A 17693-nucleotide genomic window follows, 5' to 3' on the forward strand; every position below is an offset into this window, starting at 1 on the left:
TTCACTTTACACAAAACTATGGCCACACTATTCTTTATCAGAGGAGGTTCAAAAAAAGTAAAAAGCCAAATCTCTTTTGTCTTGTTATTCTGAGCTGAAAATGTCGCTATTGCAACACATTCTCCATATGCCTCCAGACATCATCAAAAGACTATTTTTACTTTTTATTGGTAAATCATCAACTTTTATTTGAAAGTAAAACAAATGACAGACGTTCCAGCCCCTTGGCGCACCATCATGTGGGCAGGACAGCAAAGCCAGGCAGCCTGACGAATGCCCAGCCAAGGCAAGCTGGAGGGAAGTAAAAGACACTCCTCCTCAAACGGGCCCGTCAGCTTTCAAAGAAGCAGCCATTAGTGAGTGCTCATCAAGCGGGAGCAGGGGCCCGTCCATTCCCCTGGTGGAGCAGAGCAAACGGCAGGCCACAATGCCTCTACAGGAGGAGGGGAGGCGGAGGACTACAGAGATGAGCCCTGGACCCAGTGGTGTTTCCGAGCGGAGTCAAGCCGCACGTCCCCGGCACACTCAATTCCCAGCCCAACTGTCACTGCTGGCACTCAATTCAGCCCCTTCAAGCACATAATCTGTGCTCGTATGGCTGTTAAACACCACACACTCCGGTCCTTCACTCATCCCGTGCCATGGTATTGTTGTGTCTGCCGTCTTTCTGTCTATTATTGAGCCATTAAAGGATTTGGATGGAGAGCCATTTCTCAGCATATGTTATCTTGATCAGCGACAAGACAACTTAAGGACAATAGATTCCTTGCACATTTAGAAACTGATCATTTTGTGCAGCAGAGGTAATAGAGGAAATATCAGTAGATGTATATCTATTATGTGCTTTGGAGCGTGGTGTAACCACCGCATTCATTTGCTCACTGGTTCATGCAGCGAGGAGCTGTGCGTGGCGCTATCACCGGGAACAGGTGAGAGAGCTGACTGAGATTCTTGCAAGTTGGAGGGAGAATCATTGCATTAATCTCAGCGAACACAGTGGGGTCTAAGGTGGCACGGTGCCATGCCGGAGATTCCCACTTACGGCCATCTCTCCCGATGACAGAGCGATAATGTCACATGGGTCCAGGTGAGCGAAAAATGGCAGCCTGCTTGATGCTCAGCCGGCTGCTTTAATTGGCTAAAACAAAGTAATTTGAGAGCGGTATGGGGGGCACGAGGGGGTAAATGATGGGACAGAAGGTCATTGCTTCTCTTTTACTCTGCTGTGTGCCATCCACCAACACTCCCAGCATGTGCTACGGTTAATATTGAGATCTATTATACACTAGCCTTTCACCATCTGCTTCACACACTGAGAACCAGTGCTGCACACCTTGTTATTGAATTTAAAAAAACAGAAAATGTGTTTTGCTGCACTGTATGTCTGTTTGAGGATGTTGCAGCATACTTTGATTTGTGGGGATCACAAGACACTCAGATGTTACTGATGGCTGGTGAATTATAACAAATGATGTAATAGCATCAAAGGAGCTTTTAAAGCGCAGAGCAGGGTATTAAAAGAGCTGCCCTCTGTATCCATACGGTGCAGTCAGAGCACGAAACAAGCAAGTTTGATGTCTATATGAGAAGTCGTCTTTGTACTCTACACTTCAAATAACAGTGTTGCAACTTACCAGCATTCACAACAACCCTGATATATAAAAAATGTAATTCTGATATCATGTTAATTATACACAAATGATAATACTGTGTAAAAAAAAAAAAGCCTCTTAAATCATTCCTGTTTCTTGATGTTTGCGCTTTGGCTCCTTTCCTAATGTCCCCAAAACACACACACATACACCTGATATTATGCCTTGACGCAGTAACTAGCTAGCTACTACCACAGTATGCAGCTACTGATGCACAAAATCATATCAAGGGGGACATACAAGAGCGAGACTCTCTACCCTGCTACTACTCATATGAAGCCAGGATAAATAACAGACTTAAAGACTTAAAATGTTATTTTAGTGGAGCCTTGATTGTCTTCACAATTTATTGTTTCTCATTTGTGAAATTAAAGTAAATAAAAGCTTCACTTCAGGTATGCGGCGTTGCGATGCGTAGTTACATTTCTGGGGAGGTGCACATCAGGCTACGCTGTAGGGTATGGCATAGGCTCTACATTGACGCACAGCCTATGCCGTAGGTACGACGTCGATTCGATGCAGAGGTAACACTGCTTAACACAGTGTAGGAGTTTTTGGGATCCCATAAAATAGACAAGGTGTCGGTAGACATCTCTGTCTGCAGGAAGTGTGATCAACAGTAAAGGAGGGCAGTGGCAACTTGTTCACCTACTATCGCCCCCATCATCCTGCAGATTTTGCCACAATAGAGAGACTAATTTGCACTTACTTTTTTTGCCCTGAAACTGGAAACATTACGTTAAGGTCTTAGTTGTGTACTGTTAAAGCTGAGTTATAGCGGACTTGAAATATTTTCTCTCTGCTGGTTATTTGTTAGGCAGAAGAAGCAAGAGAGAACCAGGGATTCAGGTCAGCTAACACTGTTGGAGTCAGTAGATAAAAAATAAAAGCAGACATGGCTAGTGTTAGCTCTTTTATAACGCTTTTGAATAGGTATTGTTACAGACTTCCTTTCCATCTTCCCATTTTCATTTTTTGAGTGTATTTGAGTGTCATTTGCCAAAAAGGAGAGAAAAATTTGTCTGATAGCTTTATCTTTAAATTTTTCAAAATTTCTATAGACATCACAATAACATTGTTATTATGACTTCTTTTGGCCACGATAATAGTGAAAATCTGATATTGTGCCAGCCCCACCTCAAATTATACTGGAGGTACAGCCAACGATTATTTTCATTATGAACTGATCTTACAATTACTTTTTTTCGTCAATTGAATAATTATTTTGTATCAATGTCAGAAAATAGAAAAACATTCCCAGAGCCTGGTGACGTATTTAAATAGCTTGTTTTGTTCCAATTAAAGTACTGATAATCAAATGATTAGAAAATTGTTGTTGATTCATTTTCTGTCTATTAATCTCTGGGAAAAGGATCTCAGGAGCAACAATTTGAAGGTTTAAGTGTATTCAACATGAATCCAGTGTAACACGTACTACTTATGAAATACTTAAGCATGTGTTGTCAAGACAACTTCATTCCTAACTTCGACACAATACCTTGAAAAATATCCATATTCAATTCCATTTTTGATACCACTGGAAAAATTGGCATTGAGGGCACAAAATTTTATCAAAAGAAAAACATACCAAGCCTATAACATGACAATGACAACTTTTCTTTTCCTGGTTAGTAGCAGAGAACAACAGCGCGACTGTAGTAAACATTAACAATAAGAGAGAGCAAGAAAGCACAGCAGGTAACTGTGTATCGATACTGCAGAAAATTAGTGCTAAAAACTGTTTCAAATATTCAGAATTGGTGCGTTTTGGAAGAAAAAAGTGACAACATTAGCATGTACTGACATCTAATGCTGGTGCAGTATATTCATAATTAATCAAAAAACTGCAACTATTTTGATCACACTCCTTTAAACATTGTTTCCTGAAGCACACAATTTTTAAAGTACTTTTCTATTACAACATATTTTCCCTCGTGATATTCCATCAAGACTTCCAAAACTGAAAAAGTGACAGAAACAACAGGTCATAACAAAAGGTGATGCACTGCAGACATGTTTCCAATATAAAACCACGTGTGCAGACAGCATTTCATTAACACTTGTGTGTTTGTGTGTGTGTGCGCATTCAGGCATGTGTCTGTCTCTGAGCGTGCGTTCAAGCGTGCAGGTATGTCTGTGTGTGTGTGTGAGCTTGTTTGAGTGCGTCGAGATACATGATGCACCTGTGTTAAACAAATGACCCCCATGCCTGTGTGGGTTTCTCCCAGGTGTGGCTGATGCATGGATCATGTGGTGTAGAGTGCTCGGGGCCACATTGGCTCAATCGTCCTGGGATCATCTCTGAATGTGGCCCCCGAATTTGCATTGAGTGAAGGAACGGTTCACCTCCTCACTACAGCCTTCCACGCGTCTGAGGTGCAGGGGAGGAGTGTGCTAGACCAACCCCCTGCAGGCAGAATCAGGTGTTATCTGTCTGACTGGGGACACCGCCATCAATCTCTCCTGTCCACTTTCCTTTGCCCAGAATCAAATCAGCACAGGGTAATACATCTGCGCTGACGACGTGCAGACAAGATAAGCAATCGAGTATGCCAAAATTTTGCCAAGTTTGGCTGATGTGTGAAAGGAGCAGCGATAATGTATTTATAACTATGCAACTGGTTTCCACTATCATACTGTCATCAAATGAGATACCGCTGCTCATTTAATACTGCAACTAATTCCTCAAGCTTTGCTTTCACATCAGTAACTAGAGCCAGAGCAACAACAACCCAGGTGCAAAGTTGTTATAAACCAAGTAGCAGCTTTTGTGCACACAAACAAAATGCAGATCCTCTCTAAAGTAGGGATGCACCAATCAACTGGCTGAACATCAGTATTGGCCAATATTTTCCTTGCTGATTGCAGCCTGTCAGCAAATAAGATGACATTCACCAGTGGCTGTGGTTGATGTTTTTCTGTTGTGTCACATTAATTTTGAGCAGGCTAAAAAAGCGGACTTGATATCTAATGGTGTCCCCTCATTGCAGGGAAAACACAAAATGAGTTTGGGACAAACAGATCTTCCCTGAGCAGCCATGGGGAGGAAAGGATGGAGGTTGCATTGAGTTACATTATGTTGCGTTCAAGTTCTACTCCGTAAAAATGACTATTGGGCGATTGTAATGTTTTCGTGATGTGTTCAAATGTCATCTTGTAAATTTTTGGGGAGAAACTTCAATAAATCCGTTTGTTTGAAGGACAAATTTGCCGATGTTTTCACAGCAACATAAAACAGATATGGAATGAATTAATGAATGACTTTATTTCGAACCAAAATAAAACAAAATAAAAACAAAGACAAAGACAACTGTGTCCGAGTATTATTATTACTATACTATATATATTACTACTATACTATTATTACTATTACACAGTATTAGAGAGGGAATTATGAAATACATAATAGGAAGGTTTTGAAAGCAGTTTTTTAAATATGTTTTTCACGTGAACGGAGGTTATATGAAAGGTTGTTTCATAAATTTGTATGATTGGATTTGTGCTCATTCAAAGGCAGCGCAATGAACAACTGAATTACTTGAAAACAGTTCAATTATTTTTGAAGATTTTTTTGTTTCCCTGGCACAAAAGGGGTTATAAATAACAACAAGTACAAAATAACAAAAACAAAACAAAACAAAAAAAAAAATATGTATCTGTATCAGCTATCGGCCAAACTGTTATTTTCAACATCAGACCGATTCACAAGCAGTGCATCCCTACTTTAAAGGAACCATTAAGCTTTGTTCAAAAAAAGAATCAGGTTTCGGGTAGATCTCCTGCTTTGACACTAAACGCAGCTGAAACTGACAGAAACACAATACTTAGTGTAATCAGTTCAGTTTGTTCTGTCTTTCAACACACATTACCTGGGCTGCTTTTCAAGGTTCAATTTTATACACCATCTTATTTTCCATTAACTTTCATACTACCTTTCATACAGAACAGAAAATATTTCCTCCAACTGCTGCACTCACAACACACAGATGTACTGCACCACTGAAGGCCAGTGATTCAGTGGACATTTGAGAGTCAAATCTGCCCTGGAAAATTTTGACAAAAGCTTTATTTTTTACAGTAAACTGTCCACAAGAGTTGGTATACCTCCTTTTTTACCACTTTTTTTTCTAAACTTAATCTGTAAAACATATGATCGGAAAAAGTCTTTTATCTTCTTGTGTTTAGACTGCCCTTACATCAATCACTAGTCTGTTTCATTTCCACGGCTCATTCAAAATTCAGCAGTTATGCTTTTGACTGATTCAAACAGACTAAATAACATCAGATGAGCCCTGCTCTTTCTCTATGGTTACCTGTTATGTGAAGAATTGATCTGAAGATTGCACCTATTGCTTTAACAACTTCAGTGAGGTCTGGCCCCGAGCTATACTGCAGACCTTAAAGCCCCCTGTGAGCTAGCCTGCAGCCTCACATACTCTTTCTGGCTGTTGCAAAACGTTTCTGTGCTTGAGAGAAAAGATGACCAAGCTGTTACTTTAAACTTAGGAGGGATGTGCTTGAGGGCCTCAGGCAGTCATCTTCTGTTAAATCACATGAAAATTACTCTGATATCTCCTGGTTTTAGAAGATGTCTTTTGTCCGACCGTTGCCCTACAATAAAAGCTCCAAAGTCGAAATAACAAGTGCACTTTCTTGTAATTAATCTGTTAGACAAGGCTTATTATGCCTCGGGCCACTAGGCGGCAGGGAGTTAAACAAGCGCCGCAGCACAGGGATGACCTGAAAGTCGACCCAAAAGATGCACAAGAGAGCAGTAGGGGAAGAGGGAGGTGAAAAACCTCTGTTGACACCTGGTCTGTATGATAATCTGATCTGTGTATGATGGCTCAGAGTTTGAAAGGCACTTTGTCCAATTAGAAGTGTGCAGCAAATTTCCACCTGCCCCTGACAGAGATGAAGTGGCTCTTTCAGAAGACGCTGTGGCACTGAGCCAGCGAAGAGAGCCCAAACACCGCAAGTGGAGCAAGCAGAAATTAATGAGCATCACAAGCCACACTTGTTTAACACAAGATGACATCGAATGAATATTCCCTCAGTTAAACTGTTTCATACTATATTTCAATTACTCAAACCCTCAACAAAGGCTGAATGAAGACAGTTTATTAAGAGAGAATAAGCTGATGAAGGTTTGGCGCCAGCAGAAATTCACAAAGTAGATGCTTCTTATTTTTATTTACCTGAGATTTTCCCAAAGTACTCTCCTTAACTTAGCTAAAATCAATACACTTTTTAGTCATCCCTAACCATTTATAAAATATAAAATATATTTATGTTCTTGACTGTTGCATTACTTTGCTTTTATTTTTATTCCCTCTTGAAATGTCAATTTTAGGCAGTAAGCAATAAGTAATTATAATATATATTGGGGGGGGGGGGGGGGGGGCACATCCCCTCAATATATTTATTTATTCTTATTTTTTATCATTATTATCGATTAAAAAAAATTAAGAAAAAAAATCCATCTGAAAAAATAATTAGCAAACGTAATTATTAGGGCTGTCAAGCGATCAAAAAAATTAATCTAATTACATGCTCTGTAATTAATTCATCTAAATTAATCGCATACATCAATTTTTGTTGTTAAAGTATTCAAAAAAATTCAGTTCAAATGAATTTTGGCAAATTTGTCGTAGTAAAGTTGCTGGATTTTGGACACAACTGTCCCCCTGTCCTCTACCACCGAAACTGGTCTGCAATCCATTTCACAAGGGTGTTAGTTAGTCAGTCACAGGTAGACTTAATCAGTTTGGGTCTGAAAGCCTGGTCAACTGGTCGCTTGATGAGGCTGGCTGCTAGCATTAGCGTCAGACGCTGTGCTAGCTTGAAGTACTCCGATAATACGAAAATTCCTTTACCAGTTGCAGAGGTGCTCCTATCAACAGTTCCATCTGGGCCAAGCAGCGTCGTCTAGTCTGCCTCATCATGTGACAAAGCTACTGTGGCCTTCAATGACACACCAGGTCAAAGGGCACCTTGGAATGCCATTAATCAGCGTTCATTTTTTGAACGTTATTTTTTCTGCGATTTACTAATCAAAATGAACATGTTTTTTTGACCGCCCTAGTAATCATATTCATAAATATACTGAACAAACTGTCACTATTATTACTGGTTTTATTATTATGATAAACTGCAGTTCTGCATGCAGTTTGTCCAAGCAGTGTTACCGTACCCCAGCAGAAGCCACTGTTTGACTGCTGTACTGTCTCCATTAAATTACTTTCAAATGCATTAAAATATGGAATACAAGAAGGTAATTTGAGCGTAACATGTCACTATCAGCAGTTCTTGTAAAGTGTTACTAATTTTAAAAAGTCATAAAAATGTCACAAGGTTTGCACTTTTCCTGTGCGACCCTCAATCATATGCTGGCTCCCTGAAATGGTTCGTAGTCATCAAAACTTTGAGAACTACCATCAATGATTTCTGTTTGATTTCCCAGACCCAAACAAACAACAAGGCGAATTCATTTAACTGAAGACCTACTTGGTAATAAATCCTATTCTGCTATTAAGCAACAGTTAAAAGTGGAAGAAAATTTGAGTTTTGAGCATTAACATAACTTAAAAGCAACAGGAACTGTTATGTGCGCAAGTTCTTCATAAGTTCATAGTGCAGTGTATAAGGGATGTCTGCACAATGTGCCACTATCAACATCAACCAAAGGCCTTCATCTTCCTATTTCTGTGTGTCTATTTCTGTCTGTCACATAAAAATAGGCTTTTAACAACCCAGCATGGCGTTAATTATTGCCTCTTAAGCACTGCATTAGTAAAATAAAGCTGCAAATATTGATTGATCAGACAGCTGATATTTGTCAGTGAATGAGAGCAGGATTCGAGGAGCATACATGGCGAAGAGTGACTCTGTCTTTCAATCACTGTCAGAAAGCAGCACAGCGGCAGCATTGCTGCATTGATTGAGCCCCATCGTGCCACACTCTGTCTTAGTACGCCTCCTAAAGCAATCAATCCACAGACACGCAAGAACCAAATATTCATTAGTGACTTATTCATATTCAAAAGCCGCCTTTTGAAACTAACAAAAGAGCAGAATTGTGTTTGACAGGCACACTACAATGATTCTATGACATACTGTGTGAGGCATGAACAATCGTGATCATCTTCTATTATTTTACGAGCAAATGACTGTGTGCATTATTGTCGTCTGCCAGATGAGGACGTCTGTACAAACAGCTCTAAAAAAGATTATAGTGTTAGGATGTTACACTGTGAAACAAATACAAACGCCGTCTTTGATTTCACAAATAATTCTGCTCTCAGATTTGTTTAAAATGACACAAAGGGTCAGTAAAAATATCCGTGTTTGGACAACACACAGACTAGTGTGAGATTTTTCAATAAGAAGAAGCTAATAGTTTCACACTGAGTGATTCAACATGATTAATACTTATGGGTATTGTTTAAGTACTCCAGCCCATTGGCCCTCTGTAACTGGCAAAAAAAAGAGAGAGAGAGAGATGGGCTGCGATGTTAATAATTAGTTGGTTCTGCGCTCAAAAAAATTCTGTCCAACCTCACCAGATTTTAATCAAAGGCTGAAAATAGTAGCTGATTGTAATCGGCACTCAGAAGTCACCAGGGGTGTTTGAAGAGCCCGTCAAGCCTGAGAGTGGAGCTAATTCGATTAAGTGGCGGCAGTACCTGGAGGGGACGGATCTGTATCTCTCCCTTTTTTATTTATGAGATTAAGTCGCGCTTGTTATTCCAATATAAATAATCAAGCCAACAGAAATGACACTGATTTTCAAGTCGTTTTATCTCCCTTGTCTCTAAAAGTTTTTTGTTTATTCCAGGTGACAAATAAACTTTGTTGAGTAATACTCCGGCGGTACTGATGTAACGGAAATAACGGCGAAGGATGTGATGTGCGTGCTTCGCCTTTCCTCAGTATTATTACCTTACCCGGTGTGAAAAGAGCAAAGGAAAATCAAAGTGTAGGCACTAGAGAGAAAAAATGTGCTTGCTCCTGCAACTTTATTATTTATAATATTTGTTCAATTTGAAGATGGATTTGTGCAAATGAAAAACAAAAACTTCATGTGGTGAAATAATGATGCAGGGACTAATGATGCCAGACTGATGTGTTTGAAACAAGACCAATAGTTTCAGCAATTCCTGCGACCGTTCTCTCTCCTCTCGACTCTTCTAGTTATATTTAATACATCCTGAGAATACGTGTGCAGACATTGTTAACTTTCATTATTAGCACTCTAACTAAAGACGAAAGCACATGGATTCTTCTGCATCTGCGGCTACACATACTTCCATTTTCATCTTCGCCTGATGTCGGAGCACACCACTCAACAGCCCTTCAACCAGCTGCCATGAGGGCCATTTAGCCTTCAGAAAGCAGGATAAATAATAGTTAAGAGGCTCTTGAGGTGAGGCCGTTTGACTAACATACTTAAGATTTTACAACGTTACTTTTTCCTGATTTAAAGCGCACACATGCACAGAAGGTCTCCGTGGCCGGGAGATCATCTTGATTTCTCTCTCAAGTGTTCAACACATGTCAGCACCCCGCAGCCTGCATGAAGCCGTAAAGGCTCTGTGGTAATATTTACTCTGAATGTGCAGACACTCACGGCTTTATGTTGACATGACTTGACATAAAGCAGCATGAATGTATGTGTCCGGTATGATTCAAAGGCGCAGGGATGATGGCTTCACAGATACTGCCGGTCAAAGTTCCTGATTGAGTGCTGAGGGGCTTACCTACCTGCTTGGGAGATTTGCACCCTCCACACTGGTGGAGATGTGAAAAGCTTGGGTCTAGATGCGACATAAGAATCCTCCCGAGTGATCCTTCAGACCCCTCTCACCACCTCTCTCCCTCCAGGCCTCTTCTAAGGGGGCTATTTCATATCAGAGAGGCGCAGAGCAGCGCAGAGCCAAGCAGCACCAGTACTTAGGTCACAGTGTACCACATTAAATTTAGACTCCTTTAACGCCCTCCAATAATGCATCTGGAGTATTTCCGGTCATTACTATTCAGACTTTTCTATCTAAGATACAAACTTCTGTAAATGGGCCATAGATCTGAGCTGTCGTTCACCACAGGAGATTTCACATCAAATCTGGTGTCTGTCACCAGTTGAAACTTCCTCGCCAGCCCCAGTTAAGCCACTGGTGATTCAAACTCCAAAATAAAACTGTCCCACAAGAATAAAACTTTAGGATTTGGTCTAGGGTAAGTTTGACATTTCGAAACTTTTTTTAATTAATATAGCCTATTAGGGCTTGCATCACGTTGCCTACAGTATACACCCGATAAATCTAAAAACTGACTTACAGGTTACCAAAAGATGCAGCTACACTGGAACATCTGTGAAATGCATCCTTGTAGTGGTGTTTTTACTTTGTCAGACCCTTGCACTTTTTGTTCTGCCTCTAATGTGTGTATCCTGAACTGTTTTGTAATACGTCAGCACCAATTAACAACTGGTACAACCACTGCGCTTTAGAAAAAATAAATCCTGCACTGATTGAAAACACATGGACTCAAAATACATGAAGCTTGAACCCTGGTAAACCGAGTTTTCTGCATTATATTAGTTGCAACAGAATACAGATGATGTAAACGTGATAGAAATGAATGTAGATTTCAGCATGAGAAACTTAAAAGCTATTGGTCCAGATGTTTAGGTTTATAGAGAGAATCAGGGGTCAAGTGTTGAACTCTGGTATGCCTCCAGACGGCCAGCAACGTCCTGTCAGTTTCCTACAATAAAAACAGGAGTCCTTTCATGCAGCATCTCTCTTATCTGAGACATTCCACTTTACAGCATCACGGATCACTGCATGATTTTTAATTCCTTCACATCACAGATACGGACGATTAAATACGTGATGACAAAAAATGTATTAAACTCTCATAGATGCAGCACAGTTACACCAAACTAAAACAAGCGGTTAACAACCTTAAAATGTCAAAGTTGCCGCTCAGTCTCGCACTTTCACTTTTTGAGCTCAAAACATTCAAACGCCTGCTCTTTAAATATATAAAGCACCAAAAATATTTCATTTAAAAGGTCCCAGAACATGCCTCTGTGTGTGTAATTTTCTTGCAAAGTATGACCTGTTTCCTAAAACCAGGGGGACTTCATTTAAATATTTGAATATAATGAGTTTAAAAGTAAATTTGAGCCATTTATATCACAATAAAGACACTCTGGGAAATTCAAAGCAAGTTTCTGTAAAAAGACACAAACACATCCAATCTGTTACTTCAGCTAATGCTAGTTAGCTTTGTCACGAGGGTAAACTTAAAAAATCAAATATCACGTTTATTGCTATATGAATATATATGCTATATATGATGGGTGAAAGCAAAAGACTCCATCGAGGAAGACACATATGAAAAGGAGTCGAGGGATTTTTAATTTCATAGGAGCTAAAAATTAATTCGCATTTTACAGCTCTTTACAAATAAGAAGGGAAATTTCAGCCAAAAACAATATTTCATTATTTTATATATTTTATACCATGTTATCTTTACCTGACGGCGAGAAAGAGCCTCACACCTGACATGATAAAATCTCAATCACTGCTCATTTAACTACTAATATTGACATTCACAGCTCCATCCTCCTTAGATAAGAACACTGACGCTGATATGTAATTTGACCTTTGAAGCTCATAAAAACAGAAGACCTTTTTTTTTTTTTCTCCAAAGGTGGCAGTGCCAAAGTCTAAACTGAGAGCAGATGTCACCGTCTATGTAACAGCTCAGTGTACAGTCAAAGAAATACTGTTTATCCTTTCTAGTTAAACTGTTTTGCTAGTCTTTGGAGAACTTCATGTGAATAGATCAAATACTGAGCTTTGACTTCAACAGTCTGATTATTAACATTTAACAATGTTGACTGTGTGACAGCTACCAATAAAAGGCTTGATGATATTATCACCTCTGCCACATTTAAGGATTGAAAAGCGCAGGAGGACTGAAACTCGATATTATGTTACAGGCAGCCAGCCAGAAAAAAAGAGACACCTAATGGAGTTCCTCTCCCGGATCTGTCCGAGCTGAAGGCTCAGCTATAAGCCTATACCTGTATCTTCATGCTCTCCACCGGGCAGGGAGCCCTAATTCATTGAATTTGAGAATGCCACAGCCTCAATAATGTTGCTGTCCACTCGAGTGGCGTGCAAGCTCCCGTGCCAACTGCGGGCTTTCTGAGATTTTGTGTAAAACCTTTTTTTTAAAAGCCTCTGCATCTCCTGCACCTCATCCGTCTTGTGTCGACAACAACTGAATAAATGCTGCCACTCTAGCCGAGAGCTCTCGTTTCGCTGCCCAAAAATAAAACTGCCGGACGAAAGCGTGTTCATTAAGAGGAGACTGAATGTTTTATACTCTGCCTTTACAGTGTGGATTAGTGGAAGTGTCAGGTAAGATTTGCTTCCAATGATGAAACATTTAAAACGGGACAATCTACAAATGTGACATAATGGGTTGAAGCTGGTGTTTAGTATGAAAAAATAAAAGAGATTCAATCTAGATATGACACGAGGCAAGTTAATAAGACGTGCTGGAATATTTTCTGCTGCAGGAAACCACACTTTACCTGGTGACAACTTTCACAATGTTCAAAGCAACATGATCTTTCTATCCTGTTCTTACTCTGGCGTGAGCACCAATCAATTCCACCTCTTTCTCCTTAACGAAGGAACATGATGTTCAGATGACTCACTGTCACCGTCAATGACAATAACAAGTGTGTGTGCGGCATGAGAAGACAAGTGCAGTGGTCAGTGTCACTCAGTGCACTACAGCACTACAACATGTACCGTACGCACACCTTCAAACACTCTCATGTTAACACAGGATCCAAGACACCGGAGCTCTTATCAGATCTGCGGCTTCACGGCTTCCCTGTGCAACTGTGAGGTTTCAAGCCTCTGCAGAGACCGTGACCTTATATAACCAAGCCATTAATATTGATTGTTTCCAAATTTGCGAAGCGAGGGGATCTTGCAATATGAAAATAACACCCTTTCTTCTTTCCAGTAATGATATCCACAGCCCTCCAAGGCCTGTTCTCTGACCCACTCAAGTCTTACAGCGGAGCTTCTGCTGAAGTAAGCCCTTTCTACTTAAAAGGTATTAGCACTCAGGGTTAAAACAGTAAATGCTCTGCATGCAGGATAAGAAAATGTGCATCCTCAGAAAGTCTAATACAGCTGGCGTAAAGAGAGAAACTGCGCTTGAGCGAGTGTCTGCCGCCTTTCAGATGTTGGTTTCTGCGGTTGGCCCGAAAAGTCTCAGCGTGGAGCTGTAATCCTAAAGAGTGTCTTACAAGACTGTAACACCACCATGAGCCATAAACGTTTTTTTTTATTGTTTTATTTTTTTGAGTAACCCTGCTCTGAAGTGTGCCGACACAATAATCCAACTGTAGTTACTTGTCAATGGAGCACTTGCACTTTAACATCAGTGCTTTATCAAGTGACGCAATTACCCCATCACTGCTTTATGAAACTTTCCCTCTGTTTTCCTGCAATGTGAATATTTACATTAATACATAATCTGCTTTGTGAGTGTCTTTTAAAACAGCCAACTGTTAGGGTGTTATAATGTTAACGTCTGTAAGAGCCTATAGATTAGATGGCAGACCATAACAGGCGTGTTTCTATGTAACTGTGCATCAAAGCTACAGATGGCAACTCTCTGATGCTTAAAGATAAGATAAAAAATTAATAGCCTGTTGTTACAACAGTAAAAGCTGAGCAGGCGTCCTGTGTGACGACACACACCGGAGCTACACAGTTAAACATATCAGAAGAAAATTAATTCAGGATATCATTCAGAACTGATTTCTAATAAATTCTGACTTCTACTAAGTTTTTAAAAAGTTCTCAAAACTTTTCTTGAAGCCGCCTGCTGCTAACGCTCCCCAACAGTCGTTCTTATTCTTTGCACAAAGGTCAAAATGAAGTTTCAGTGCAGGGAAACTCCTCTAAAGCTGCAGAGGTTGTCCCACTGAACATGTGTTGTTTTTTTTCACCCATTCAGCATTACATAACAGACCGAAGGCGTTCTTTTTCCTGTCTTTCTCTTTCCCAGACGCACTTTAATCCTGTGCATAAAAGGGTGGGGTGAATATGGGTCAGCAGGTTAGGAGTGTCTCAAAGTCAGACTTGCGAAAAAAGAAATCAATCCACGAAGCCTCCTAACTACCTGTCTTTGCCCCGCTATTACATAAGTGCTCCGGCTGTGCCAACCCACAAAGTCACACAGTTTCCCTTCAGTGGTGTGTGTGTGTGTGTGTGTGTGTGTATAAATACACGCTCAAGTGCAGTGATTTCTCTGTTTCTTTTCTAATTAAACAACCGCAGTTTTTCACGGGCAGTGGAGGAGTGGAGGTGTGGGGAACTCTTGTGTAAAGTGAAAAGATCTGCGATGATGATTTCTGTTCTCAGTTGCGCGCCTCTGTTTATGGCTAAACCTGTTACATAACCAGCTTACATTCCACATTCACCATATCACACTCTAAATATACTCTGGCGCACAGGAAGAGTGCGCACGCAAAAGCCACCGTTCAATGAATTAATTGTCCACAGCTCGCCTCGCTGTCATGTACGCACCGAGTGTGTTTGTCAAGAATCAGCAGAGAAATCAGTATTTCTTTGAACTTGGATGAGCCCGGTTAGCCTGTGCTGGAGACAGCCGAGAGGGGGTGTGGTTAAATACTGTCTGTACTGTACAACATGGACGGGACGTGGTGGGTAAATCATGTACAAATGAACTCGTCCTCAGCAGCGATGCAGACAGACTTTTGACAGGCTAAATTGACAATACAGGCCCGGTTAGTTTTTTTATTGTGATCATGTGGAGGTTTGCAGCGCCTTCATGCTTGCAACAGTGTTGGAGAGCTAAACAAAATCCAGCTGCTGGGGCGTCTCTTTTTTGTGCACACAGGAATAGCCTAAAAATCTGAGCTGGAGATGTAAAAAAAATCCAGCCAGACGGCGCTGTGTGCCGGATGAGGAATAGTGGAGGACACGTCCCCTTACAAAAGGAGAATGGGACTGATCGATAAACTAGCCCACAGTTTGCCAAAAAGTTCACTTCTGACACTTAGACAATATCGCGTCTGAGAGGACAGGTTGGCCCTTTTGGCACCGAGACACGCTCCCGTTGGTCAATTCGAAGTTGCTGGGTAATTGATTTATCTTGCAGTCAGAGTAAATGTGACATCTGTGACCGTATCACCCCCCCTATGATTTGAGCTGTCAGTGGAGCCTGAAAACCAGCAACACACACCAAGGCACTAATTACAGCCGAACGCGTAAAAGCCGCGGTGGCACTAAATAAAGAGCCGTGTCTCCGTGGTTGGGTGAATTTAAGACACTGTGCAGTTATTTATGGAGGAGGGAAGCGATTTAATTCATTTTGAAGTTTGATTTGAGGAAAAATCCGCCATCGGTGTTGATTTCCCACACAGTAAATAAAGCGAATCACGGTCCGCTTACCTCTGTTGGTGCTGGAACAGGTCTGCCTTCGAACCGGGGCTGGATGGTCCGCTTTCCGGAGCGTCTCCAGGTTTACCGGGGTTTCCCTGACCGGGGTAGCCGGCTCCGAGGCGCTGTTGCCCGGGTCGCTCGCTGGATCTGGAGGGGACTCCATGTTGAATTTCAGATTTACTGTTTAACTACCGCTAGTACTTCAAACTAATTCTATGCGATCTGTGAGCTCCGGCACTGCGTCTTGCTATCTAATTTAGAGTAGAAGTAAGAAATGAGAAATGCGAGTGTGTCTGGAGGTGGGTGTGTAGGTTTGATTGTCCACTAGCAGCGCTAGTGAGAGCTCCAGTCATGCACACTGAAAAGGGAGAGGTTGTCAATAGCCGAAGAATAGATGTAGGCCTGAAAGTAATCCATGCTGATCGACCCTGCGCAGTTTTACATGGGAATGGCAATATTTTATTACTGTCTAACCTTGCTCAGCAGCTTTATACATGTGTGTATTATCTTACTCACAACTTGGGCACATTTAATAACACTACATGTAGGCTGCTGCTGAATCTGACCCTGAAAACTGGCCAAAAAATGCCCAAATGCACCCACAGTGACATGCATTTGCATCATCCCATGATTTCATTTTAATAGGCTGTTAAACTGAAAATAATGAACATCATTACCATGAAAGCTGCAGGTCTTGTGCTTGTTATTTTGGCTTTAATCTGCAAATCTACTCCTGCTAAATATAGTCAGTATCATGCACGTTATTATATTGCATTATAAACACACAATGTCTGCAAGTTCTCAGTGAAAAGCTGTGGAGGTACAGAAATTATTTACTGCTAAATGATTCAGTGTGGGTGCCTGGCTGCAGCTTACAGCAGTCTGCATGCTGCTCCCGACCATACAACAACTTTCATGTCTGAGAATTCAAACAAGGAAAGCGCTCTTCATTATTTTCATTATCATCACCACCATTATCATCATCACCACCATCATCATCACCATCTCCCACCGTCCTATGGGAGGAGCGGACTGCATTTCTGAGTAGTCTGCTGCCTCTTCCTCCCTCACTCACTCACTCACTCACTCACACAATAACCTGAGAGTCTCCCGCCCTCCTCTAATAAAACTTTCACATTGGCACCAGTTTGGAGATCTTTAAGATACACCGCCGCGTGCAGTTGGTATCAAAACGTCACTCTGGCAGCCGGCACCCGTGCACCGCTTGTTGCGCAGCAATTACAAACACCATGCTTTCTGCATGTGATCAGTGGGCGAGCTGCGAGGCGGAAACCCCGCCTCTTTAAAGCGGTGCACGTGGACTTTGACATGGTCCTGCCCTCTCTGTGCAGAGCCAGACTGCTGATAGACAAGTCGGTGATAACACAGAGAGCACTGAGCCAAAAACTATTAAACTTATACAGTGATCAAAAAACACTTTGTATATTCATAAGGCTGACCTTACAAGGTCTTTCTTATTGTCTGTGAAAACTACCTTCGTTCACACAACCTCTTGTAACCTCTTGATGAC

The 17693-nt window shown here is 41.1% G+C and overlaps 1 protein-coding gene across 1 annotated transcript in view; it reads right to left on the reverse strand.

The window, feature by feature from the left end:
• Window positions 1–16485, reverse strand: part of roraa (RAR-related orphan receptor A, paralog a) — a 221048-nt gene extending 204563 nt beyond the window's left edge. Inside the window, exon 1 of the mRNA XM_033635427.2 lies at window positions 16172–16485. Coding sequence (XP_033491318.1) covers window positions 16172–16325 — 154 coding nt within the window. The 5' untranslated portion in view covers window positions 16326–16485. The remainder of the gene's footprint in view (window positions 1–16171) is intronic.
• Window positions 16486–17693: the final 1208 nt, after the last annotated feature.

Source organism: Epinephelus lanceolatus, chromosome 5, assembly GCF_041903045.1.
Source record: "Epinephelus lanceolatus isolate andai-2023 chromosome 5, ASM4190304v1, whole genome shotgun sequence".
NCBI lineage: Eukaryota > Metazoa > Chordata > Actinopteri > Perciformes > Serranidae > Epinephelus > Epinephelus lanceolatus.